General features: G+C 42.4%; 1 protein-coding gene across 5 annotated transcripts in view; it reads right to left on the reverse strand.

The window, feature by feature from the left end:
* The window catches only part of BTBD8 (BTB domain containing 8), a 116,069-nt gene that overhangs the window by 58,204 nt on the left and 31,982 nt on the right, over nt 1–25,883 (reverse strand). For all 5 annotated transcript variants that reach the window (XM_008264890.5, XM_070078046.2, XM_008264889.5 and 2 more), the window contains exon 5: nt 10,667–10,756. In XM_008264890.5, the coding sequence (XP_008263112.3) occupies nt 10,667–10,756 (90 nt within the window). The remainder of the gene's footprint in view (nt 1–10,666; nt 10,757–25,883) is intronic.

The following is a 25,883-nucleotide window of genomic DNA, read 5'->3' on the forward strand; positions in this document are numbered from 1 at the left end:
CCTTGGGCCCCTGCACCCACCTGGGAGACCCGGAAGCTCCTGGCTCCTGGCTTTGGATTGGCGCAGCTCCGGCTGCTGTAGCCATTTGGGGAGTGAACCAGTGGATGGAAGACCTGACTCTCTTTCTCTCTGCCTGTCCTCTCTCTGTGTAACTGTGACTTTCAAGTAAAATAAATAAATCTTAAAAAAAAAAAAAAAAAAAAAAAAGGCCCGGCCCCTGGGAGTCAAGGCCTTCTGCCATGTGTTCCATCATGGGCTCCATCAGGGGCACACGGGCAGTTGGTCACCCACCTCTACGGATTTATTTTCTCTGAATGAATTTGATCTGCCTATAAATTTGTACACTGCTTCCTCTCTATTCTGTGCCTCTTTTCCTAACATTTTGGTGCCCCATGTGAGGAGGCACCAATATGCAACTCTTTTTCTAACATTAGGGAAACACAAATAAAAAAGTACAATGATTTATTACCTCACTACAGTTAGAGGGGCTATTATCAAAAAGAGAAAAAATAACAAATGCTGGTAACAATTTGGAGAAAAGGGAACACTTATACATTGCTGTTGGGAATGCAAATTAATACATTTATTATGGAGAACAATATGGTGGTTCCTCAAAAAACTAAAAATAGGTCTACCATATGTCTCAGCTAGCTCATTTATGGGTATAAATCTGAAGGAAATATAAACAGCATATGAAAGAGACACCTGCACTCCCAGGTTCACTGAAACACTACGCACAATAACTGACATACGAAAATCAACCTAGGTTGATTTTTTCAATCAATGAATGAATGAATGGATAAAGAAGATGTGATGTATACAAAGGATTATATTTAGCCATTAAAAAGGAATGAAATTCTGGCATTTGTAGCAAAATGGATGGAGCTGGAGAGCATTACATTAAGTGAAAGAAGGTAGACGGGGGCTGGTGCTGTGGCACAGTGGATTAACACCCTGGCCTGCAGCGCCAGCATCCCATGTGGACACCACTCCACTTCTGATCTACCACTCTGCAATGGTTTGGGAAAGCAGTAGAGGATGGCCCAAGTCCTTGGGCCCCTGCACCCACGTGGGAGACCCGGAAGAAGCTCCTGGCTTTGGATCGGCACTCATCCGGCTGGTGTGGCCAACTGGGGAGTGAACCATTGGATGGAGGACCTCTTTCTCTCTCTCTGCCTCTCTTCCCTCTGTGTAGTTCTGACTTTTGAATAAATAAATCAATCTTTAAAAAAAAAAAAAGAAGGTAGACATAAAAAGATAAATACCACATGTTTACTCTCATAAGTGGAAGTTAAAAATATACACAAATATATATAAACATACATAATTGAGATATATATATATTTAAAACAGTGATTACTAGAGTTTGGAAAGGGTGGGGGGAGGTGAGATGAGGAGAGACTGGATAATAGATATCAAAATACACTCAGGTGAAGGTAACGGGGTCTGGTAGAGTGATAACTTTTGGTCCCTATTGACTACCACAAATCAATCTCTAAATTCATGACCTCTGCTATGGTTTAAATATGGTTTGCCCCCCAAACTTTTGCTGAATTACAATTGTGAGCTATTAAGAGGCAGAACATTTAAGGGGATTGCAGCTCTGTGCACATACACAGACTGACTCATCATGTGATCAATGGCTTAACAGGTTAATGGGTTATCTCAAGAGTAGGTCTCCTCTAAAAGTCAGTTTGCTAGGTCTCTTGCGTGTTCCCTTGTCTCTTACCACATGATGCCCTGAACTACCTCAGGACTCAACCAGCAAGAAGTTCATCACCAGATGCGGCCCATCAAACTTGGACCAAAATCACAAATCTCTTTTCTTTATAACGTGCCAGTCTGTGGTAGGAAGAAAGACAAGCTCCTTCTCCCCACCCCCAACACCCCACTCCAAACTCAGTCTGCTTTCTAGTTTTCCTATCTTGTTGACAGCACTGTTATAGGGCTTCTTGCAGCTTGCCCCACCTCCTGTACTTCTGTATTAATGGGAGTGAACTCTGGATGGTGGACAACAACCACTGGTTGTCAGTCAGAAGAAACTCAAGATAAATACATGAAGCTGGCGCCGCGGCTCAAGAGGCAAATCCTCTGCCTTGCGGCGCCGGCACACCGGGTTCTAGTCCCGGTCGGGGCACCGGATTCTGTCCCAGTTGCCCCTCTTCCAGGCCAGCTCCCTGCTGTGGCCAGGGAGTACAGTGGAGGATGGCCCAAGTCCTTGGGCCCTGCACCCCATGGGAGACCAGGAGAAGCACCTGGCTCCTGGCTCCTGCCATTGGATCAGCGCGGTGCGCCGGCCACAGCGCGCCAGCCGCGGCGGCCATTGGAGGGTGAACCAACGGCAAAGGAAGACCTTTCTCTCTGTCTCTCTCTCTCACTGTCCACTCTGTCAAAAAAAAAAAAAAAAAGGATAAATATATGAAATACATATATATAGAACTTGTATACTGTAAATAAAATAAAAAAAAAAAACAACTTGAGACAAGAGGTTAAGAGGTAATTTGATTCCCCCACCCCCAAACTAACAGGAAGATGCAACAGAGAAAAATCTCATCTGCTACACAGATTCAGACTTCCTATCTCAGGGATACAGTAGGCAAGCCAACTTTGGATCTTACATTAAGGCACATTGTACTGCTTTACCAGTTTTTAACAATAATAAAGAAAATGTTTTCTTAATCTGCTGATTCTTTTGTTTTATTCTGAATGGGACAGAAGTATGCTATTTATTGGGCCCCCTGAAAATTCAGAGACAATTTTCATCAAGGTGCTTAAGTGTTAACTTCAAATTCATCTTAATTCTCTCCCTTAGTTATACCTTCAGAGATTTCTTGAGTTCAACTTCTTCTCCCCATTTCCCCTCTCACCGCCTGGTTCAGTCTCCATTTTCTCTCATCTGTACTCTGACAATACCTTTTCTTTTCTTTCTTTTTTGACAGGCAGAGTGGACAGTGAGAGAGAGTGACAATACCTTTTCATACAAGTTTCCTGCCTAAAAAATGCTTGCACCCCATTTCCCACATTGCTATTAGAGTGACTTTGCTAAAATGTAAATCTGATAGTTTCTCACTTTCAAAACCTTTTAACTTTCCTGCAAAGCCTGCAGAAAAAGTCCAAATTCCTTGTCTTGGTATACAAAGTCCTTTTTCACCTGACCTCCAATTCTTTTCTAGCAGCTGCTCCAAGATAAATGAACTTACTCATCTTCCATACCTCAACTACTTAAATTCTTTATAATCCATGCCTTAGCACTTACTGTTCACTGTGCTTAAAATGCTTTCCCTCTCCATTTACTTCATCATTCAGACACAAGACATGTTGCTCTCACTCAGTTTCCTTAATACTCTCAAGGCAGAAAAAAAAAAAATCGCTGAATACTAACACAAGAACTGATATTTACTGAGCATTTATCATGAGCCAGTCCGAGCTATTAAGCATTTTGAGTGCCTCTGGATCATTTAATCATCATAAAAACTCAATAATACACACTATTATTAGCCTCATTTTATAGATGAGGAAACTGAAATTAAACTTGCCTAAGGTCAAATGGCTAGTGAAGTACTTGAATTTAAATTCAGGCAGAATCATTCTAAAGCCTGGCTCTTAAACAGGATACTACAAGTATGTCCATTATCCCACTTACAAACAGACTTGCAATATTTTTGTTCACATATTTTTCTCTCCTCCTAGATTGTGTTCTATGGGGGCAGTATTTGTATCTTAATTTATCCTTGTATCTATCTCTAGTACCAGCAGAATGTCAGCACTGATTCAATACCCCCAGGATCAGCATTTTCTTTTCCCAATTAACACTAGAGATCTGCAGTAGAATGATGATGCAACAGTGCTGATGAGATCCTCACAGATTGCTAAGTATCTAACATCTGCTAAAGGAAAAACATGAGGAAGGTGAGAAGAAAAGAAATGAAGTCCCAGAAAGAAGAACTCAGAAAGGTGTTTGTTTTGATTCTATGTCCTTAAATAATATATATTCAATACATTACTGATGAAAGTTTAATAAATGGCTTTTTGGGACACATATAGAGGAACTCAAACCTTCACCGATACACTGGATTGAATTTTTCATTAATTTAATAAATATCTACTGGCCCCTACTAGGTTAAGTACTAGTTACTGTAGATTCAAAATTCTGCATCTTTAATACTTAGGAAAAAAGTGAAATACCTAGAAATTCTTGTTTATATAATCATGGTTATTACAAGATTTAATCTCAGAATGATTAAGCCATATTATCTGTATTCTTGTAATCTAAAACACTAGCATAATTACCAGAATGCATATTATTCCATACACCTTTCCTCAGATTCTTCAAGAGTCATTCTTATCAACATTAGTGAGAATTGGCTGTTTATGTTGAAAAAATACTTTAAGATGACATATTTTAGCTGGCGCCGCGGCTCACTAGGTTAATCCTCTGCCTTGCGGTGCCGGCACACCGGGTTCTAGTCCTGGTCAGGGCGCCGGATTCTGTCCCGGTTGCCCCCCCTCCAGGCCAGCTCTCTGCTGTGGCCCGGGAAGGCAGTGGAGGATGGCCCAAGTCCTTGGGCCCTGCACCCCATGGGAGACCAGGAGAAGCACCTGGCTCCTGGCTTCGGATCAGCATGATGCGCCGGCTGCAGCACGCCAGCCGCGGCGGCCACTGGAGGGTGAACCAACGGCAAAGGAAGACCTTTCTCTCTGTCTCTCTCTCTCACTGTCCACTCTGCCTCTCAAAAAAAAAATATAAATAAAAAATAAAGATGGGCCGGCGCCGCGGCTCACTAGGCTAATCCTCCGCCTAGCGGCGCCGGCACACTGGGTTCTAGTCCCGGTCGGGGCGCCGGATTCTGTCCCGGTTGCCCCTCTTCCAGGCCAGCCCTCTGCTGTGGCCAGGGAGTGCAATGGAGGATGGCCCAGGTGCTTGGGCCCTGCACCCCATGGGAGACCAGGAAAAGCACCTGGCTCCTGGCTCCTGCCATCGGATCAGCGCGGTGCGCCGGCCGCAGCGCGCCGGCCGCGGCGGCCATTGGAGGGTGAACCAACGGCAAAGGAAGACCTTTCTCTCTGTCTCTCTCTCTCACTGTCCACTCTGCCTGTCAAAAAAAAAAAAAAAGATGACATATTTAAGCAAAAAATAATGACTAAATAAAAAGTCTTTTATTAAAATAAACAGCAAAATCTCGACAGTTGAGCCTATATATCAATATATATGATTGCTATAAAAAACAGCAAGAAACTATTTTCCTGCTGTCTTGACAGATGTTTTACTAAGCTTCATTCTCATGACGATGTTTTAAGTCATTTTTATTTTTACTAAGTGTTTATAAAGACATAATCAACTGGTCTAGTAAAATAACAAATTACTCCAATAGCCCACAGTTTAAATGGAAAGATTCAAAGAACTACTCCAAGTAAAAATTCATCAAAATAAAAGCTTTTACGAAATGAAAACATTAAATATACCAATGTTTAATAATGAGCGCAATGATCGAAGATGAGATTGAACAAGCACCTCATTTATTAAAATTGATTTTTCTTAAGTTTCAGGTTCCCGTGCTGGTGGGCTAAGGTAACATAGGGACTCATTCATTTATTTGTTCATCTGTTCACACTGAGTATTTATTGAATGATAGGTTCTATTCCAGACTTTGGAGATACAAGAAGCTTCTACTCCAGAGGAGGGCATGGACAAAAAGACGCAAATAAACATGTAAAGAAGACAGTTTTTATAGTGAAAAGTGCAATGAACACAATGTAACAGAAAAATACAAGAAGGAGCAACTGAGGGAACAGCTACTTTAGTGGTGTAGTCTGGGAATGGGACACTTCATCTGAGATTTCAATCATGAGAAACTAACTACACAAATTACTAGGTGACAAACTCTTAGGCAGAGAGAACAGCAAGTATAAAGTCCCTGATGCAGGAATGAGCTTGCTGAAAGAACAAAGATCAACAAGTGAGAGCAAGAATGGTATAAAAGGATGGAGATGGGGTTCACATCACGTAGGGTCTTGTACATCATGGTAAAGAGCTTCGATTTAATTCTAAAATTCTTCAACGAGGAAACATTGAGGAATTTTTGTAAGAAGAAAAATATGGAGGTCAACACTGTGGCACAGTAGGCTAAGCATCCACCTGTGGCACTGGTATCCCATATAGGCACAGGTTCGTATCCCAGCTGCTCCTCTTCCCATCCAGCTCTCTGCTATAGCCTGGGAAAGCAGTAGAAGATGACACAAGTCCTTGGGCCCCTGCACCCTCGTGGGAGACCTGGAAGAAGCTCCTGGCTCCTGGCTTTGGATTGGCTCATCTCCGGCCATTGCGGCCATCTGGGGAGTAAACCAGGGGATGGAAGACCTTTCTCTCTGTCTCTCCCTCTGTCTGTCTGTAACTCTACTTCTCAAATAAATAAATAAAATCTTTAAAAAGAGAAAAATATGATCTATGCTTTAAAATATCATACTGAAGGCTCAAAGCAATCACAAGAATCTCCTAAGATTAGAAAATTCAAATTTATGCTCCAATGCCCAAGCCATCACCAAAAGATTTCTATTTATGTAAGATGGGAATACATATAGTTCCTTTATAGAAGTGTTGGCTGTGTTTCACCTTCCATTCTAAGAAGTGGAAAATTCTTTGCTTCCTCTCACTAGAACAGAAAATTTTCCTTCCAGCTATACGCTTCCATCCTCCCAGCATGACTGAAGCTAGGATTATAGAACTGTTTTTCTCCTGTCAATTTACTGAAGGCCATCTCTCTTAAAAAATATTATGCACACTACACCTTTGAGTTATCAACTCTATAAAAACACTGTGTTTGTGTCTGGAAGGACAAGAATTTCTTTCTAATCTATCTGTAGCAAATATCTTGCAGATATGCAACAGCTGCACAGTTCCAAAAGAAGTGATCGTGCAAAACAGGGATTGCTGTCTTAGTCCTGGGAATGGCCCTCACCTTCTCCCTAGGAAATGACAACAATCTAACGTAAAGAAAGAAGGAAAAGACAAACAGTAATATACAATCCATACAATGTACAAATTGCTGTGCCAAGTTTTTCTTTCTGTAAGTGTCTCATTAAATCCTTTCAACAACCTCAGGCTTTTGTGAGCATTTGGAGAGTGAACCAAAGGACTGGAGATTTTTCTCTCTGTCTCCCAAATAAAATAGAACAAAAGATTTAAAAAATAATATAATAAAAGGCTAAGTGTTTACTTATTTAAGCTCATCAGCACATGAAGGGTGATTGAAGAAAATGGAAAAAAACAACAAAAAATTCTCCTTGCTTTATTCCCATAGCTAAACTTAGAGGTCATTTTGAACTACATAAAGCAGATAAAAGTTGAAGGGGCATCTTTTCCAAATGGCCTCCCTTTCAGATTCCAATCCCACCCAATGTGTTCCCTAATGTACCTACCAAGAACTTGATGGTTCTATGAGTCAGAGTTTGAAAAGAACAGATTAAAAAAAAAAAAAAAAAAGAACTGATTTAAACTGTGGAGGAAAAAGCAATCTTGAGCTTGCTCAAGAACAAATGCCAGGCCAGCACCACGGCTCACTAGGCTAATCCTCCGCCTTGCGGCACTGGCACACCGGGTTCTAGTCCCGGTCGGGGCGCCGGATTCTGTCCCAGTTGCCCCTCTTCCAGGCCAGCTCTCTGCTGTGGCCAGGGAGTGCAGTGGAGGATGGCCCAGGTGCTTGGGCCCTGCTCCCCATGGGAGACCAGGAAAAGCACCTGGCTCCTGCCATCGGATCAGTGTGATGTGCTGGCTGCAGTACGTCGGCCGCGGCGGCCATTGGAGGGTGAACCAACGGCAAAGGAAGACCTTTCTCTCTGTCTCTCTCTCAAAAAAAAAAAAAAAAAAAAAAAAAAAGAACAAATGCCAAAGGGAAACTTTGATTTCTTCACTGACTGCAGTGGAATGAACCCTGAAGAATCAACAAACATGTGATTTATATTCAGCATAAGCATTTATTTGACCCAATGACCCTGGGAGACATTTAACTTCACTGATCTTGTTTTCACTAATCATGTAATACATGAATATACCTTCTCTATCTCAAAGACCAATCTAAAAACTAAAGCGCATAATACATTGTGGAAGAAGCATAGAAAATAAGAAGTATGATCATAAGCTATTATAAGAGCTAAGGATAAAATATATTAGGAGAGAGGAACAAAGAAATACATAACAGGTGTCAAGTAGCAAATATTGTAATTAATCTACAATGAACTAAGAGTTCTTTCAGGAAAACATTACACATATGCTCTATGTATGTAAATTACTTCCTTCTGCTACAAAATAAGATCTTAAAATCATATACTTCTTTTGGCTTTTGTCTCACAACAGAGAATCACATTACTTTTTTTTTTTTAAGATTTATTTATTTATTTGAAAGCCAGAGTTACACAAAGAGAGAGGAGAGGCAGGAGGTGGGGGAGTGGGAGGTGGGAGGGGGAGAGAATAGGTCTTCCATCTGCTGGTTCACTCTCCAATTGGCCTCAATGGCTGGAGCTGCGCTGATTCAAAGCCAGGAGCCAGGAGCTTCTTCCAGGTCTCCCACGTGGGTGCAGGGGCCAAAGTACTTGGGCCATGCTCTACTGCTTTCCCAAACCATAGCAGAGAGCTGGATCGGAAGAAGAGCAGCCGGGTCTCAAACCGGTACCCATATAGGATGGTGGCACTTCAGGCCAGGGTGTTAACCCGCTGTGCCAAAGCACCGGCCCCAGAATCACATTACTTTTAATGAATGTGCAGAAGTTTCATTCTGAGTCAAACTAGTGTTATTTTTCTAACTAAATTTTTATTGAAATCAGTCCAAAAAGAGTGGACTAGCAGTTTAAAAGATGTCTAGGGGCCGGCGCTGGACTTTAGTGGGTAAATCCGCCACCTGCAGTACTGATATCCCATATGTGCGCCAGTTCAAGTCCCGGCTGGTCCACTTCTGATCCAGCTCTCTGTTATGGCCTGGGAGAGCAGAAGAGGGCCCAACTCCTTGGGCCCCTGCACCTGTGTAGGAGATCTGGAGGAAGCTCCTGGTTCCTGGTTTTGGATCAGCCCAGCTCCAGCCAGTGAGGCCATCTGAGGAGTGGACCAGTGGATGGAAGACCTCTTTCTCTCTCTCTACTTCTGCCTCTCTGTAGCTCTGCCTTTCCAATAAATAAATAAATCTTAAAATAAAAAATGATGTCTAGGGAGCTGGCATTGTGGGTAAAACTTTGGTTTGTGCCCCAGCTGCTCCACCTCTGACCCAGCTCCCTACTAATCCTGGAAGGGCAATGGAAGACAGCCAAAGTGCTTGGGCCTCTGAACCCACATGGGAGACCTAGATGGAGCTCCTGACTCCTGTCTTTGACCTGGTGCAGTCTCAGCCATTGTGGCCATCTGGGGAGTAAACCAGCAGATGGAAGATCCCGCTCTCTCTCTCTGTTTCTCTCTGTCATATAAATATGACATATAAATATGTCATATAAATATGACTCATATAAGTAAATCTTTAAAAAAAAAGATGCCTGGGGGCTGGCATTGTGGCATACTGGGAAAAGCTTTGGTTCATGACCCAGTTGCTCCACTTCCAATCTAGCACCCTGCTAATGGCCTGGAAAAAGCAGTGTAGGATGGTTCGAGTGTTTTGGCACATTTACCCATGTGGAAGACCCGGAAGAAGCTCCTGGCTCCTGGCTTAAGTCTGGCCCAGCACTGGCTGTTGCAACCATCTGGGGAGTGAACCAGTGGATGGAGATACCTCTCTGTCTCTTTCTCTGTAGCTCTGACTTTCAAATAAATAAATAAATCTTTTTAAAAAATGATGTCTAAAATATATGAAATACAGCCACTGGACAAATTTCTAAAATGACTTCATAATGGTTATACTTTGAAGTGGCATACTTAGAAAGAGTTTGACTTCAGCTAACACTACATTTCCTGTATTTTAATCACCATAAAGGAAGAGAGTTTATCAATAAGACGCATATATCATTTATGGTGTTTTTCAATGGTAAAGATAAAATTTCACCAATAGACCTGCCTACACATTCCTTTTATCCACAAGATAATAAAATCTTTGGCTTGGCGTTTAGAAATCTTCCATAATCAGAAACTGCCTATTATAGACCCAATGTTTGTGCTCCCTCCTCCTAATTCATATGGTGAAGCCATATGTGTTTGGCCATATTTGGTCATTATGGTGCCTCTATGAAATAACTGAGGTTAACTGAGGTTGTAAGCATGGACCTTGATCTCATGAGTGTTCTTAGAAGAGACACCATGGAGCTCTCTCTCCAAGTGTACACACTGAGGAAAGAATGTGTGAGCACACAGTAGGAAGGTGGCCATCTGCAACCCAAAGGGAATGCTCCCCTCAGACGCTAGCCTTGCTGAAACCTTGACCTTGGACTTTCAGTCCCTAGAACTGTGAGAAAATAAATTCTGTTATTCAAGCCATGCAGGTTGGTATTTTGTTATAACTAAGTAGATTAATACAGAAATTCTATTACTAAATGCTCCCTACTACCTCTCATTTCAGAAACTTTACTTTGGTGAATTCTATTATAAGAAAAATATTTAATTGAGCATACAGGGAAATCAGATTCCTAAAAAGTGCTCGGTATGAAGCACTATTTGCAATCATTTTCAGTTAAACTGCCTTCTAAAAATTATGCTTACCCTTGAAGAGTAATATACTCTTGGGTGCTTTCAGCCCAACAGCCACTCAGCATTGCAGCAAAGTAACTAGATCTGGCACTTAAAATGGCCCTAAAGGGAAGAAGGGGGAAAACACAGGTAAACATTTATGTACTATGAAAAATGTAATCTTTTAATGAAACTCTTCATTTTTACTTCTTAAAACATGATAATAATCCATTTTTCTTGTTTGTATTCACTAATAGGAATTATTACAATAATAATTACGAGCCTATTATCTAAGTATTTTGATTGCTAATTTAAAACATGAATTCCAAAGCACTTGACATCTTTAACTTTTTACCATTAAAGGCTCTTTAATAACAATTAAAATTATTCCCATGATTAAGAGTAATAAACCATACTTAAATGGAGAAATAAATACTAACTATGACACTTAACAGCTTGAGAAAATATAGAGACTACAATTACTGTTTGTCAATTAAATTTTTTTAATTATGAGAAAAAAAATAAAAGAAAGACCTCATCTAAAGTTCTTGAGTTCTAATTCAGAACTCCCCCTAAATATGCTCAGGAAGCTGGGCTACACCTGAGGATTGAACAAATGACAGGAAAGATATTTTCTTTTGAATTTCATTCTGTCTTCTCAAGTAAAATGTTGATTTTTTTGTTCTTTAATCCAAAGATTACCCTTTGACTTATACTCTGTTCTAGGCACTATCTAGGTGTTAGGAGTACAGTGGGAAATGAGATGCACAGAACAATGCAGTATTCCAGTGCAGGGTGGGATGGAAGAGTGGAAGAGGACAGGAAAAAGCAAAGGCATCTCTGGCAAGGGCCTAGTCAGTTGTCTCAGATCAACCAGCCTATAAAACAACTAAGGAAGATGGGAGATATATATTTTTTTTTTCATGAAAATATATTTTTTTCATAAAAGGAAAAGAAGGCATAATTTGAAGACCTCTGGACATCTGACATTATAAGACAAGTTAGAACAGAGAAGACAAGGGGCTGGGGTTGTGGTGTAGTGGGTTAAACCACCTTCTGAGGTGCCAGCATCCCATATGGTTGCCGATCTGTGTCCTGGCTGCTCCACTTCTATTTGCCTGAGAAAGCAGGGCAAGATTGGCCCAAGTACTTCGGACCCTGCAGTGATGTAGGAGACCCAGAGGAAGCTTCTGGCATTGGCCCTGCCCAGCCCTAGCTGTTGTGGCCATTTTGGGGGAGTGAAGCAGCAGATAGAAGATCTCTCTTTCTCTGTCTCTCTCCTTCTCTCTGTAATTGAACCTTTCAAATAAACAAATAACTCTTTAAAAGAGAGAGTGGGGAGACAAAAGAGGTGATGCAAACATCTGAAGTGACTTTCTCCATTGTGACAAGTGCCAAATCTGAAAGCAAAAGCAATGACTGGGAGCCTGAGCAGTAGAGGACAGCTCCTCCTCAGAGGCTTGCAGGGACACAAATTAGAACTTGGGGCCTGTCAAAGACAAGGGGCTTTGATGGATAACCCAAGATTAGTTGGATCATGAAGGGCCACTGGAAAGAAATGAGTGAACAGGAAATAGACCAGCCTTTATTAGAACTCAAGGCTAGCTTTGAAACAGCTCAATCCCTGCCTAGAATAAAGTGATCAGCATTTAGTCCAACGGCCAGCAATGGCAAAAGAAAATTCTGTCTTCATTAAAAAAATGTTACCCACAGAGTCAAATTACTTTAAATTTTAAGTAAAATGTCCAGCAATCATCCAAAGATAATCTGGCAAAATAATGAACAATTAAAAAATAAAGAGAAAGAATCTATTTACACTAGTATCGGAAAAGGTCAAATACATAGGAACAAACATAACAAAAAATGTGTAAGACCTCTACACTAAAAAGTATAAAACATTGTTAAGATAAATTTTTAGGTGCTACAGTTGTGTTACAGTGCAATGCTGATATCCCATACCTGAACACTGGTCCTAGTCCTGGCTGCTCTGATTCCAATCAAGCTCCCTGCTAAAGAGCAGAATATGGACTAGCCACCCAGATGGGAGACCCGGTTGGAGTTCCTGGCTCCTAAATTTGGCCTGGCTCAGCTCCAACCGTTGCAACCATTTTGGAAGTGAACCACTGGATGGAAGATCTCTTCCTTTCTCTCCAACTTTCTCTCTGTAACTCTGCCTTTCAAATAAATACATAAATCTTTATCCCCCCAAAAAAAGATAAATTTTTAAAGGACTAATGAAGAGATAAAGTATGCTCATGAATTAGAAGATCAAAGCTGTTAACATGTTCTTAAATTAATTTCTAGATTCAAAACAATCCCATAAGATGATTCTAAACTATATTTGGAAATGAAAAGGACCCATAATAGCCAAAATAAAACAAAAGAAAAAAATTGAAAGACATGATTTCAAGCAACATAATGTTGCTTTCAATAAAATAATAATAATGAAGATATTATGGTACTGTTGTAAGAATAAATATATAGATTACTCAAAAAGAACTGAGTTCTGGGCCGGCGCCGCGGCTCACTAGGCTAATCCTCCGCCTTGCGGCGCCGGCACACCGGGTTCTAGTCCCGGTCGGGGCGCCGGATTCTGTCCCAGTTGCCCCTCTTCCAGGCCAGCCCTCTGCTGTGGCCAGGGAGTGCAGTGGAGGATGGCCCAGGTGCTTGGACCCTGCACCCCATGGGAGACCAGGAAAAGCACCTGGCTCCTGGCTCCTGCCATCGGATCAGTGCGGTGCGCCGGACGCAGTGCGCTGGCCGCGGCGGCCATTGGAGGGTGAACCAACGGCAAAGGAAGACCTTTCTCTCTGTCTCTCTCTCTCACTGTCCACTCTGTCTGTCAAAAAAAAAAAAAAAAAAAAAAAAAAAAGAACTGAGTTCTGGTATATGACCAACTGCTTTTCAACAAAGGTGTTCTGGTAATTTCATGGGGGAAAAGATGGCCTTTCAACAAAAAGTATAACAACTAAATGTTTGTAGAGAAAGAAATGAACCTTGATATTTATCCCATACCACATACAAAAATCTATTTGGTCCATTTTGTTCATTTTGTCCAAAATGTAAATGTAAAAGTTAACATTATAAGACCCAGAAAAAGCTGGTGACAATCTTGGCAACTTTGGGGCAGGCAGAGATTTCTTAGGACACAAAAAATACAAATTATTTTTTAAATATGTAAGTATAAACTTTAATAAATTTTTAAATTTTTTTTTTTTTGACAGGCAGAGTTAGACAGTGAGAGAGAGAGACAGAGACAGAGACAAAGGTCTTCCTTTTTCCACTGGTTCACCCCACAAGTGGCCGCTACGGCCGGTGCGTTGCGTCCGGCACACTGCGGCGATCCGAAGCCAGGAGCCAGGTGCTTCCTCCTGGTCTCCCATGCGGGTGCAGAGCCCTGGGCCATCCTCCACTGCACTCCCGGGCCACAGCAGAGAGCCGGACAGGAAGAGGAGCAACCAGGACAGAATCTGGCACCCCAACTGGGAGTAGAACCCGGGGTGCCGGTGCCGCAGGCGGAGGATTAGCCTAGTGAGCCGTGGTGCCGGCCAAAAATGGTCCTTTTAAAGTCACTTTTAAGAAAGAGGAAGTACAAGAAAAATATTGGGAGAAAATATTTACAGCATTTATATGCCAAATACCCTGAATAAAGAATATATAAAAATTGTAAGAACATAAACAATACAATTAAAAAGTGGGAACAAGAAAAAATACAAGTATTATAAGGTAAGAATAAATAGTTTCAGGTAAAACTAGATATAATTTTGCTTCAAAGCTAAAGTTTATGACTTGTTACACAGAATGACATTCCATGATGTTTTGAGAATTATATCAGGATTAGGAAAACTTATGATCAAAACAGTATAATATTTATTTTAAGGGGAAAAAGGTACATGTACATATCTCAACAGATTATTTGTATTAAAATTTATACCTAGACACTCTAATGAGTATTTTTTTAAATGGGCAAAAGTTTCCAATAGGAACATCACAAGGTATACAAATAGCCAACAAGTAAAACAAGAAGATACCTGGCATCTCTAGTGATAAAGGGAATACAAATTAAAACTTGCAATATGATAGATATCACTACACAAAAATTGAAAAGACTGACAAGAGGCAAAAATTTAAAATATTGACAATGTCAAGTGGTGCTGAAAATATGGAACAACTGAAAAGCTTTATATCATGTAGACTGGGAATATACAATGGCATAACTTCTTTATAGAAATATTTGTCAGCTTCATAAACTATTTTTTTTTGACAGGCAGAGTGGACAGTGAGAGAGAGAGAGACAGAGAGAAAGGTCTTCCTTTGCCGTTGGTTCACCCTCCAATGGCCGCTGCGACCAGCGCGCTGCGGCCGGCTCACCGCGCTGATCCAATGGCAGGAGCCAGGAGCCAGGTGCTTCTCCTGGTCTCCCATGGGGTGCAGGGCCCAAGCACTTGGGCCATCCTCCACTGCACTCCCTGGCCACAGCAGAGAGCTGGCCTGGAAGAGGGGCAACTGGGACAGAATCCGGCGCCCCGACCGGGACTAGAACCCGGTTGCCGGCGCCGCAAGGCAGAGAATTAGCCTAGTGAGCCACGGCGCCGGCAGCTTCATAAACTATTAACAGTTAACTTACTTTATGACCAAGTAATTCTACTCCAAGAAATTTACCCCCAAATTATAAAAATATGTGTATAAATACTTGCACACAAATATTCATATCAATTTAATTATTAATAGCTAAACACTGAAAATAAAATTTCCATCAATGGTGGAATGAAAAACAAATTATGGTATACCCATACAGCCATACAAATTGAATGATCCACTGATACACATAATATCCAAAAATGAAACTTAAAAACATTACGTTGAACAAAAGAATACAGACAAAATAATACTCTGGTTACACTGATATGGAATTCTAGAATTGTTTAAAAATAAATTTATAGTTTAATGAATACAATAATAAGAAAACAACTTAAAAATAGTTAAAAGATATCAACGGAAAACTCACCAAAAAATATACATATGGCAAATAAGAATACACAACTCAGTTGATGCTTGGGATTAGGGAGAAGGAAGGGACATATGGTACAAAGGAATTTTTAGTAGATGAAAAATCTTTGTATCTTTTTAAAAAATTGTACTTATTTATTTGAAAGGCAGAGCAACAGAGAGGTGGGGAGAGAAAGAGGAAGATCATCCATCCAACAGTTCACTTCCCAAATGTTCACAACAGCCCAGTCTGAGCAAGGCCAAATCCAGGAGCCAGGAATTCCACCCTGGTTTCCCATTTGGGTGGCAGGGATCTAAGCACTTGGGCTGCCTTCCCAACAACATTAGCAGGTAGCTGAACTGGAAGTGGAGCAGCCAAGACTCAAAATGGCATTTGGATACAGGATGACTGTGCTGCAAGCAGAGGCTTAACTCATTGTGCTAATACACTGGCCTCTTTGTATCTTGATTTAGTCAGAGTTATACAGGTTTACATATTAACCAAAATTCATCAAATTAGACTTCTCATTTTGTGCATTTGATTTTGCTTCTGATCCAGATGGCCTAAGTTCCTGGGCCTCTGCCACCCATATAGGAGACCAGGATGGAGGAGTTCCTGGCTCCTGGCTTCAGTCTGGCCCAGACCTGGCTATTGTAGCCATTTGAGAAGTGAACCAGCAGACAGATAATCTCTCTCTCTCTCTCTATCTCTCTTTCTCTTGCTCTGCCTTTCAAATAAACAAATAAAAAAATTTTTAAAAAGGAGAAAACTTCTGATCATCACAATAGATGCATAAAAGCCTTTGACAAAATTCAATACCAATTTATGATTTGAAAAATTTAGGCAATTTCAATCAAACTCCCAGAAAGCTACTTGGTAAATATGACAAGGTGATTCTAAAATTTATATGGAAAGACAAAAGACCTAAAATGGCCAACATAATACTTAATAATAACAACAACAAAAAGAGTGGGGGGATTCATTATCACCTGATTGCAAGATTTACTATAAAGTTACAGTAATCAAAACATCATGGTATTGGTGAAAGAAGAGAAAAAGAAACCAATTAAACAGAATAAAGAGCCCAGAAATAAACATACACAAATATTATCAAATGATTTTAATTTTTTTTTTTTTTGACAAACAGAGTTAGACAGTGAGAGAGAGAGAGACAGAGAGAAAGGTCTTCCTTTTCCTTTGGTTCAGCCCCCAAATGGCCACTACGGCTGGCACGCTGCACCGATCCAAAGCCAGGAGCCAGGTGCTTCCTTCTGGTCTCCCATGTGGGTGCAGGGCCCAAGCACTTGGGCCATCCTCCACTGCACTCCAGGGTCACAGCAGAGAGCTAGACTGGAAGAGGAGCAACTGGGACAGAATCCAGTACCCCAACCGGGACTAGAACCCGGGGTGCCGGCGCCACAGGAGGAGGATTAGCCTAGTGAGCCGCAGCGCCGGCCATAAAATGACTTTTGACAAAAGCACAATGGCAATTCAGTGGAGAAAGGATAGTCTTTACAACATAAGGTACTGGAACAATTGGACATTCACAGGCGAAAAAACATAAACCTAGAGACTAACCTTACATCTTACAAACACACACAAAACTCAAAATGAATCATAGATCTAAACGTAAAATGCAAAACTATGAAAGTTATAGAAGAATGCATAAGAGAAAATCTATGTGACTTTTGGTATGGGGATAAATTTTAGATACAAAATCAAAGCATAATCCATAAAAAAATCAATGTTTGACTTAGAATTTAAAACTTCTGTTCTTGGGCCGGCGCCGTGGCTCAGTAGGCTAATCCTCTGCCTAGCGGCGCCGGCACACCGGGTTCTAGTCCCGGTCGGGGCGCCGGATTCTGTCCCGGTTGCCCCTCTTCCAGGCCAGCCCTCTGCTGTGGCCAGGGAGTGCAGTGGAGGATGGCCCAGGTGCTTGGGCCCTGCACCCCATGGGAGACCGGGAAAAGCACCTGGCTCCTGGCTCCTGCCATCGGATCAGCGCGGTGCGCCGGCCGCAGCGCGCCGGCCGCGGCGGCCATTGGAGGGTGAACCAACGGCAAAGGAAGACCTTTCTCTCTGTCTCTCTCTCTCACTGTCCACTCTGCCTGTCAAAAAATAAAAAAAAAAAAAAAAAAATAAAATAAAATAAAAAATAAAACTTCTGTTCTGAAAAAGACATTGTTAACAGAACACAAGTCAATAGTTAGGAGAAATAGTTAGAAGATACTCATGAAAGAAGGTGGTTTATTTCAGCTCAAGGTTTTGGAGGTTCACATCAAAAAATGTGCAGTCTCAGTGTTTGGACATCTGTCTGTTAGGACCAGCTGATAGCAACAGAGGAACACATTAGAAGGAAGGATCACAAAGCAAGCCAGCAAGCAGGGAGAACAGCTGTGTTCAACTCTCAGGCTTTTACAATCAACCCTCTCACAAGAGCTATCTTCCAAGAGCATATCCTCCATAACATAAGGACTTCCCAATAGGCCAATCTCCTAAACACCATAATTGGATTAAGTTTCCACTCTCTTAGTACCATTAATTTCTGACTTTGGGAATTAAACATCTGCATAAGTTAAGGAGCCATATCCTGTTGCACACCATAGCACTGACAGAAATGCAAAATGATACAGATACTTTCAAAGCCACTTGGACAGCTTCTTGCAAAGTTAAACATAGTCTCACCATATGCAATGACACTCCAATGTATTTAACCCAAGAAATATGAAAATTCATGTCTACACAAAAACTTACACATAACTGTGTATATAACAGCTTTACTTACAATCAGCAAACTAGAGACAACCCTAATGTCCTTCAAATGTAAATGATAAACAAACTGTGGCACATTCTCACAACAGAACATTCAGTGATAAAGGATTTAAAAAAAAGAGGAGGGGCTGGCGCTGTGGCATAGAGGTAAAGCTGCAGCCTGCAGTGCCAGCATCCCATATGGGCTCTGTTTGAGTCCCCGCTGCTCCACTTCTGATCAGCTCTCTGCAATGGCCTGGAAAAGCAGTGGAAGATGGCCCAAGTCCTTGGGCCCCTGCACACCTGTGGGAGACTCGGAAGAAGCTCCTGGTTCCTGGCTTCGGATCAGCACAACTCTGGCTTTTGTGGCCATCTGGGGAGTGAACCAGAGGATGGAAGACCTCTCTCTCTCTCTCTGCCTCTCCTTCTTTCTCTGTGTAACTCTGACTTTCAAGTAAATAAATAGATCTTCTAAAAAAAAAAAAAAGAGGAATTTGCTATCAAGCCACACAAAAACATGGATTGTTCTTTCTTTCTTTCTGTTTTTTTTTTTTTTTAATATTTTCTTTATTTATTTGACAGGCAGAATTACAGAGAGAAGGAGAGGCAGAGAGAGAGGTCTTCTATCCACTGGTTCACTCCCCAAATGGCAGCAATGGCCGGAGCTGTGCCAATCCAAAGCCAGGAGCCAGGAGCTTCTTTCAGGTCTCCCACATGGGTGCAGGAGCCCAAGGATTTGGGCCATCTTTCACTGCTTTCCCAGGCCATAGCAGAGAGCTGGATCTGAAGAGGAGAAGCCAGGACATGAACCAGCATCACGGATGACTTTTAAAGGCATATTGCTCAACGAAGGAAATCAGTCTGAATAGTCTATGCACTATGTGATTACATTTATGTGACATTTTAGAAAACGAACAACTAGGGACTGGTGCTATGGTGTAGTAGGCTAGGCCTTCACCTGCAGTGCAGGCAGCCCATGTGGGAGTGGGTTCGAGTCTAGCTGCTCCATTTCTGATCCAGCTCCCTGATAATGGCCTGGTAAAGCAGTGGAAGATGGCCCAAGTGCTTAGGCCCCTGTACCTAGGAAGACGTGGAAGAAACTCCTGGCTCCAGGTTTTAGCCTGGTCTGGCTCTGGCCATTGTGGCCATTTGGGGAGTAAACCAGTGGATGGAAGATCTCTCTCTGTCCCCTTAGTTTATCTCTCTGTAATTCTGCCTATCAAATAAATAAATCTTGAAAAAATAATATTTTAAAAGAAGACAATGAATTCAAACACTCAATAATGTAACATTCATTATCATACCTGGCATCCAATAAAAAATTACTATGTATATGAAGAAGTAGCAAACCCTGAACTATAACAGGAAAAAGATCAGTTAATAGAAACAGAACCAGAAACGAGAAGATGAAATTAGCATACCAAAAATTATAACATAAGTAATGTAATTATCTAAATAAAACATGGGAAAAAAAAAACAGAAAAACAGGAGCCTTAGGAATCTGTGGGACCACACTGAGGCCATCCAGTGGGGCTGGGGGTCTGCGGGCCCCTCAGACATAGATAGAATTCCTACACAAGCAGGCTGCCAGCTGTGGCTGGAAAGCTCCTATGCAGACCTGCCCCCATCTCCCCACTATAGCTTCTGGTGTTACATGGGTGACCTTGTAGTTATAAATCACATCTTCAAGTTAGTTGTAATTTTCCACTCAGAGCTAACAGAGGAGGCGGCTGAGCCCCTAAGGAGGATCAGGCTGTCTCTAAGAGACTTCCACTATCTTCACCAACCCCAAGCCAATCAACATACAGTATGTGAACCCCTGCCCCAGTCCAATGGGCACCCACATAGTATGGCCCAATGAAAAACAGCAATGCCTTAAAAACCCTGGGGACTTAACAAAACCCAGTGTCCCGTTCAGGCACTCCACCTGGTCTCTTCTCAGACCAGATGCTTTTCTGTCACTTGCCAATCAAAGTTTGTTTCTTTGCAAATTGTTTCCCAGCTTTTTATTTCTATACTGAGCTAAGAAAAACAACCAGGGGCCGGCGCTGTAGCTCACTTGGTTAATCCTCCACCTGTGGCACTGGCATCCCATATGGGCGCCGGGCCGGGTTCTAGTCCCGGTTGCTACTCTTCCAGTCCAGCTCTCTGCTGTGGCCTGGGAGGGCAGTGGAGGATGGCCCGAGTGCTTGGGCCCTGCACCTGCATGGGAGATCAGGAAGAAGCACCTGGTTCCTGGCTTTGGATCGGTGCAGCAGCCATTTGGGGAATGAACCAACAAAAGAAAGACCTTTCTCTCTGTCTCTCTGTCTGTCTCTGTCTCTCTCTCTCTCTCTCTCTCTCTATAACTCTACCTGTCAAATAAATAAATTAAAAAAAAAAAACAACAAAGAAAAACAACCAAAAAACTTGCACCAGCAACCAGCTTCCCCTCCATGTCCGGTAGCACATATCAGGTGGCCTATAGTCCCAAGTGGAAAGAGGGACCATTAACAAAGTATAGGGGGAAAAAGTTTTCTAAATTTTATAAAAACCACAAATCTATGGATTTAAGAAGTTCAACAAGCCCTAAGCAAAATAAACATTAAGAAAGCAGAAGAGGGGGCTTGCACTGTGGTACAGGGGATAAAGCCCCGGCCTGCAATGCCAGCATCCCATATGGGCACCTGTTCTATTCCTGGCTGCTCCACCTCTGATCCAGACCCTGCTAATGCACCTGGAAGGGCAGCAGAGGATGGCCCAAGTCTTTGGGCTCCTGTACCCATGTGGGAGACCTAGAAGAATCTCCTGACTTCAGTCTGGCCCAGCCTTGGGCATTGTGGCCATTTGGAGAGTGAACCAGTAGATGGAAGACCTCTTTCTCTCTCTCTCTCTCTCTCTCTCTCTTTCTTTCTTTCTTTCTTTCTTTCTTTCTTTCTTTCTTTCTCTCTCTCTCTCTCTCTCTCTCTCTGTTTCTCTCTCTCTCAAATAAACAAAAATAAATCTTTCTTTAAAAAAAAAAAAGAAAAAAGCAAGCACAAGAGGGGCTGGCACTGTGGTATAGTGAGTTAAGCCGCCATCTGCAGTGCTGGCATCCCATATGGGCACTGATTCAAGACCCAGCTGCTGCACTTTCAATCCAGCTCCCTTATAATGTGCTTGGAAAAACAGTGGAAGATGGCCCAAATGCTTGGGCCCCTGCACCCACATGGGAGACCCAGAGGAAACTCCTGCCTCCTAGCTTCAGATCAGCTCAGCTCTGGTCATTGCAGCCATTTGGGGAGTGAACCATCAGATGAAGATCTGTCTGTCCTTCTCTCTCTGTAACTCTGCTTTTCAAATAAATATATAAATAAATCTTTTTAAAAAAAGAGAAGCACAAGAATTAAAAGAATTTTTAAAGTACTTTAGAATAGGCTGGCGCCGTGGCTCACTAGGCTAATCCTCCGCCTAGCGGCGCCGGCACACCGGGTTCTAGTCCCGGTCGGGGCGCCGGATTCTGTCCCGGTTGCCCCTCTTCCAGGCCAGCCCTCTGCTGTGGCCAGGGAGTGCAGTGGAGGATGGTCCAGGTGCTTGGGCCCTGCACCCCATGGGAGACCAGGAAAAGCACCTGGCTCCTGGCTCCTGCCATCGGATCAGCGCGGTGCGCCGGCCGCAGCGCGCTGGCCGCGGCGGCCATTGGAGGGTGAACCAACGGCAAAAGGAAGACCTTTCTCTCTGTCTCTCTCTCTCACTGTCCACTCTGCCTGTCAAAAATTAAAAAAAAAAAAAAAGTACTTTAGAATAGGGTAGGTGTTTGCTATAGCAGTTAAAACCTATTTGGGATACCACATTCCATACTAGAGATTCTAGGTTCAAGTTCCAGTTCTGCTCCTGATTCCAAATTCCTGCTATTGCACATTTGAAGGCAGCAGTAATGGCTGTAGTAGTTGGGGTCCCTGTCACTGGACTGAATTCTAAGTTTCTGAATTTAGCCTAGCCCAGCCTTGGCTGTTGTGGGCATTTTGGGGGTGAATCAGCCTGTCTGTAACTCTACCTTTCAAATCAATCTTTCTTTTAAAAAAATTATTTATTTATTTACTTGAAAGGCAGAGTTACAGAGAGGAGGAGAAACAGAGGGAAATCTTCCATCTGCTGGTTCACTCCCGAGATGGCCACAATGGCTGGGCCTGGGCCAGACAGAAAACAGGAGCCAAGAGCTTCTTCCAGGTCTCTCACATCGATAGCAGGGACTCAAGCACTTAGGCCATTTTCTGCTGCTTTTCCCAGGCCATTAGCAGAGAGCTGGATCAGACGTGGAGCAGCTAGGACATGAACCAGAGCCCAAGCTATGCTACAATGCCGGACTTCAAATAAATCTAAAAAAAAAAAAAAAAAAAAAAAACAACAAAAAAACACATTATGGGGGCCAGTGCTGTGGCATAGTGGGTAAGGCTGCCATCTGCAGTGTGGACATCCCATATGGGTGCCAATTCTTGTCAACAAACTACAAAAATCTTTCCTCTCTCAGATAATTGACATCATCTTCTTTTAAAAAGTTTATTATTGGGGGCTGGTGCTGTGACGTAGCAGGTAAAGCCACTGCCTGCAGTGCAGGCATCCCATATGGGTGCCAGTTCTAGTCCCAGCTGCTCCACTTCCGATCCAGCTCTCTGCTATGGCCTGGGAAAGCAGTAGAAGATGGCCCAAGTCCTTGGGCCCCTGCACCTACATGGGAGACCAGGAAGCTGCTCCTAGCTCCTGGCTTCAGATCGGCACGGCTTCATCCATTACAGCCATCTGGGGAGTAAACAAGCCAATGGAAGATATATCTCTCTCTTTCTCCCTCTCTCTCTCTCTGCCTCTCTGTAAATTTGCTTTTCAAATAAATAAATCTAAAAAAAAATACATTATGTTGAATTTCATCAAACACAATACTGGATATACAATAAATGTTCATTAAATGATCCTTTTTTGAAAAAAAATATGTATTTCTTTGAAAGAGAGACAAATGGAGAGAGATCTCTCATGTGCTGATTCATTCCCCAAATGCCTGCAAAAGCCAGGGCTGGGTCAGGCTGAAACCAAGAGCCCAGAACTTAATCCTGGTCTCACATTGGGTAGCAGGGACTCAACTACTCAAAGCCATCACCTGCTGCCTCTCAGAGTCCACAGCAGCAGGAAGCTGAGACTGGGATCCTAATCAAGACTTTAATCCCAGCACTGTGATATGGGCTGTGGACATCTCAGGAGGTGTCTTAACTGCTGAACCAAAGCCCACATCTCATTAAACAAATCTTAATGAAGAACACTATTAGAATTTTATCCTTCCATCTCTTCTTTATACGACTAGGCCTAATAGCAAGATATATAAATATATACTGTCATGACTTTTCTGTATGGCAGTAATGAGAGTGTACTTCTTTGATTTTTGACTGTATAATGACCCAGGGCCCCTGTTATAGCAATCTGAAATTCATTTGGTCAAGGGCACATCACAAGCTGTCCCCTGCCAATGACTGAGTCTAGCAAGAACAGGGCAGATATATCCCTGAGAGAGAGGGGCTCCCCTGATGGGCGACTGGCTTGGGAACTTTCCAGTAGCTTAACAAACACTCCTCAGAACTGCCCTGCAGAAGAAGGAGCTGCTCCCCAACCTAACTTCCCTCCCTGCTTCCTTTATTCAGGGTCAGATCAGCGTTGCATTCTGACAGCTCTCTCAGTTTTCTCTGCTTCCTCCTCCTATCTTCTCACATGCATCTGTCCTACTATATATCTTATTAAAGCAATCCCACCTTTGGGTCAGCTCCTCAGAGGACTTGAACTAACACAACATGTTAGCAATTTCCAACTGAGTAAGAGTAAAAGCATCTGAGGCTTAAACAATGACTCTGACTGTTGGGGCTCACTTACAGACATTATCCCATTTTGGGAGTCCTGGCTGCCTTGCTTCTGGATCCAACTTCCAGTTAAAATGCCTGGGCAGGCAGCAGATGACGGCCCAAGTGCTTGGGCCCCTGCCACCCAAGTGGAAGACCCAGATGGAATTCCTGGCTCCTAGGTTTGGCCTGGCCCAGAACTGGTTACTGAAGTCATTTGATGAGTTAACCAATGGATGGAAGATGTCTCTCTTTCTCTCTGTGTGCGTGTTTGTGTCTCTTCCTTGCTCTGTCATTCTGCTTTTCAAATAAATAAATCTTTTTTTAAAATTACCTTAACCTTAAAACAGAAATTTAGGAAACACTGCTATTTAATTAAGCTCCATGGTTCTGGATAAAAAATAATACTGTAAATGGCATGATATGTTAAAAATATTTGCCATATTTTTTTATTTTTCAACATGCCAAGAACTGTTTCCTCCTTTGTATTCAATTTAATTTCAACTGACAATGGTGCTTCTGGCTCTATCAAGATGCCCTAATTTCCTGTTGCTGTTGCTTTAGAACACTGCTATTCAATACTACCTAATGTTAGCTGAACTAGATTCACTACTCCAGGCAAAAGAATGGCCTAGATTACTGAGAGAAGCTCAGGAGAAGGAATTTGGTTTGTTTTTTAACTGGGACTAATTTTCTAAACATCTTCAAAATTTATTTATTCAAGATGCAGGGAGACAGAGAAAGCTTTCCCATCCAATCATTCATTCTCTAGTTGCTTACAGTGGCATGCGGACCAAAGGCAGTAGCTAAGAACTCAATCCAGGTCTCCCACATGAATGCTCAGAACCCAATTTCTTAAGCCATCACAGCCCCCTCCTAGGTTTTGCATTAGTAAGAAGCTGGAATCAGGAGCCTGATACTCCAATGTGGGATGCAGGCATCTTAACCAGCAACTTAACCCAACACCACTGGGACTAATTAACTACTTTTGTTCCAACAATTCTTTTTTTTTTTTAAAGATTTATTTATTTATTTGAAAGGCAGAGTTAGAGAGAGCGAGAGCGAGAGTGAGAGAGAGAGGTCTTCCATCCACTGGTTCACTCTCCAAATGGCCACAATGCCCAAGGCTGGGCCAGACTGAAGTCAGGAGATTCTTCTAGGTCTCCCACATGGGTACAGGAGCCCAAAGACTTGGGCCATCCTCTGCTGCCCTTCCAGGTGCGTTAGCAGGGTCTGGATCAGAGGTGGAGCAGCCAGGAATAGAACAGGTGCCCATATGGGATGCTGGCATTGCAGGCCGGGGCTTTATCCCCTGTACCACAGTGCAAGCCCCCTCTTCTGCTTTCTTAATGTTTATTTTGCTTAGGGCTTGTTGAACTTCTTAAATCCATAGATTTGTGGTTTTTATAAAATTTAGAAAACTTTTTCCCCCTATACTTTGTTAATGGTCCCTCTTTCCACTTGGGACTATAGGCCACCTGATATGTGCTACCGGACATGGAGGGGAAGCTGGTTGCTGGTGCAAGTTTTTTGGTTGTTTTTCTTAGTTCAGTATAGAAATAAAAAGCTGGCAAACAATTCGCAAAGAAGCAGAAACTTTTATTTGATTGGCAAGTGACAGAAAAGCATCTGATCTGAGAGGAGACCAGGTGGAAAGCCCAAATGGGACACT

This window comes from Oryctolagus cuniculus, chromosome 7 (genome assembly GCF_051225735.1).
Source record: "Oryctolagus cuniculus isolate XC-2025 breed Fujian yellow rabbit chromosome 7, ASM5122573v1, whole genome shotgun sequence".
In the NCBI taxonomy this organism is placed as follows: Eukaryota; Metazoa; Chordata; class Mammalia; order Lagomorpha; family Leporidae; genus Oryctolagus; species Oryctolagus cuniculus.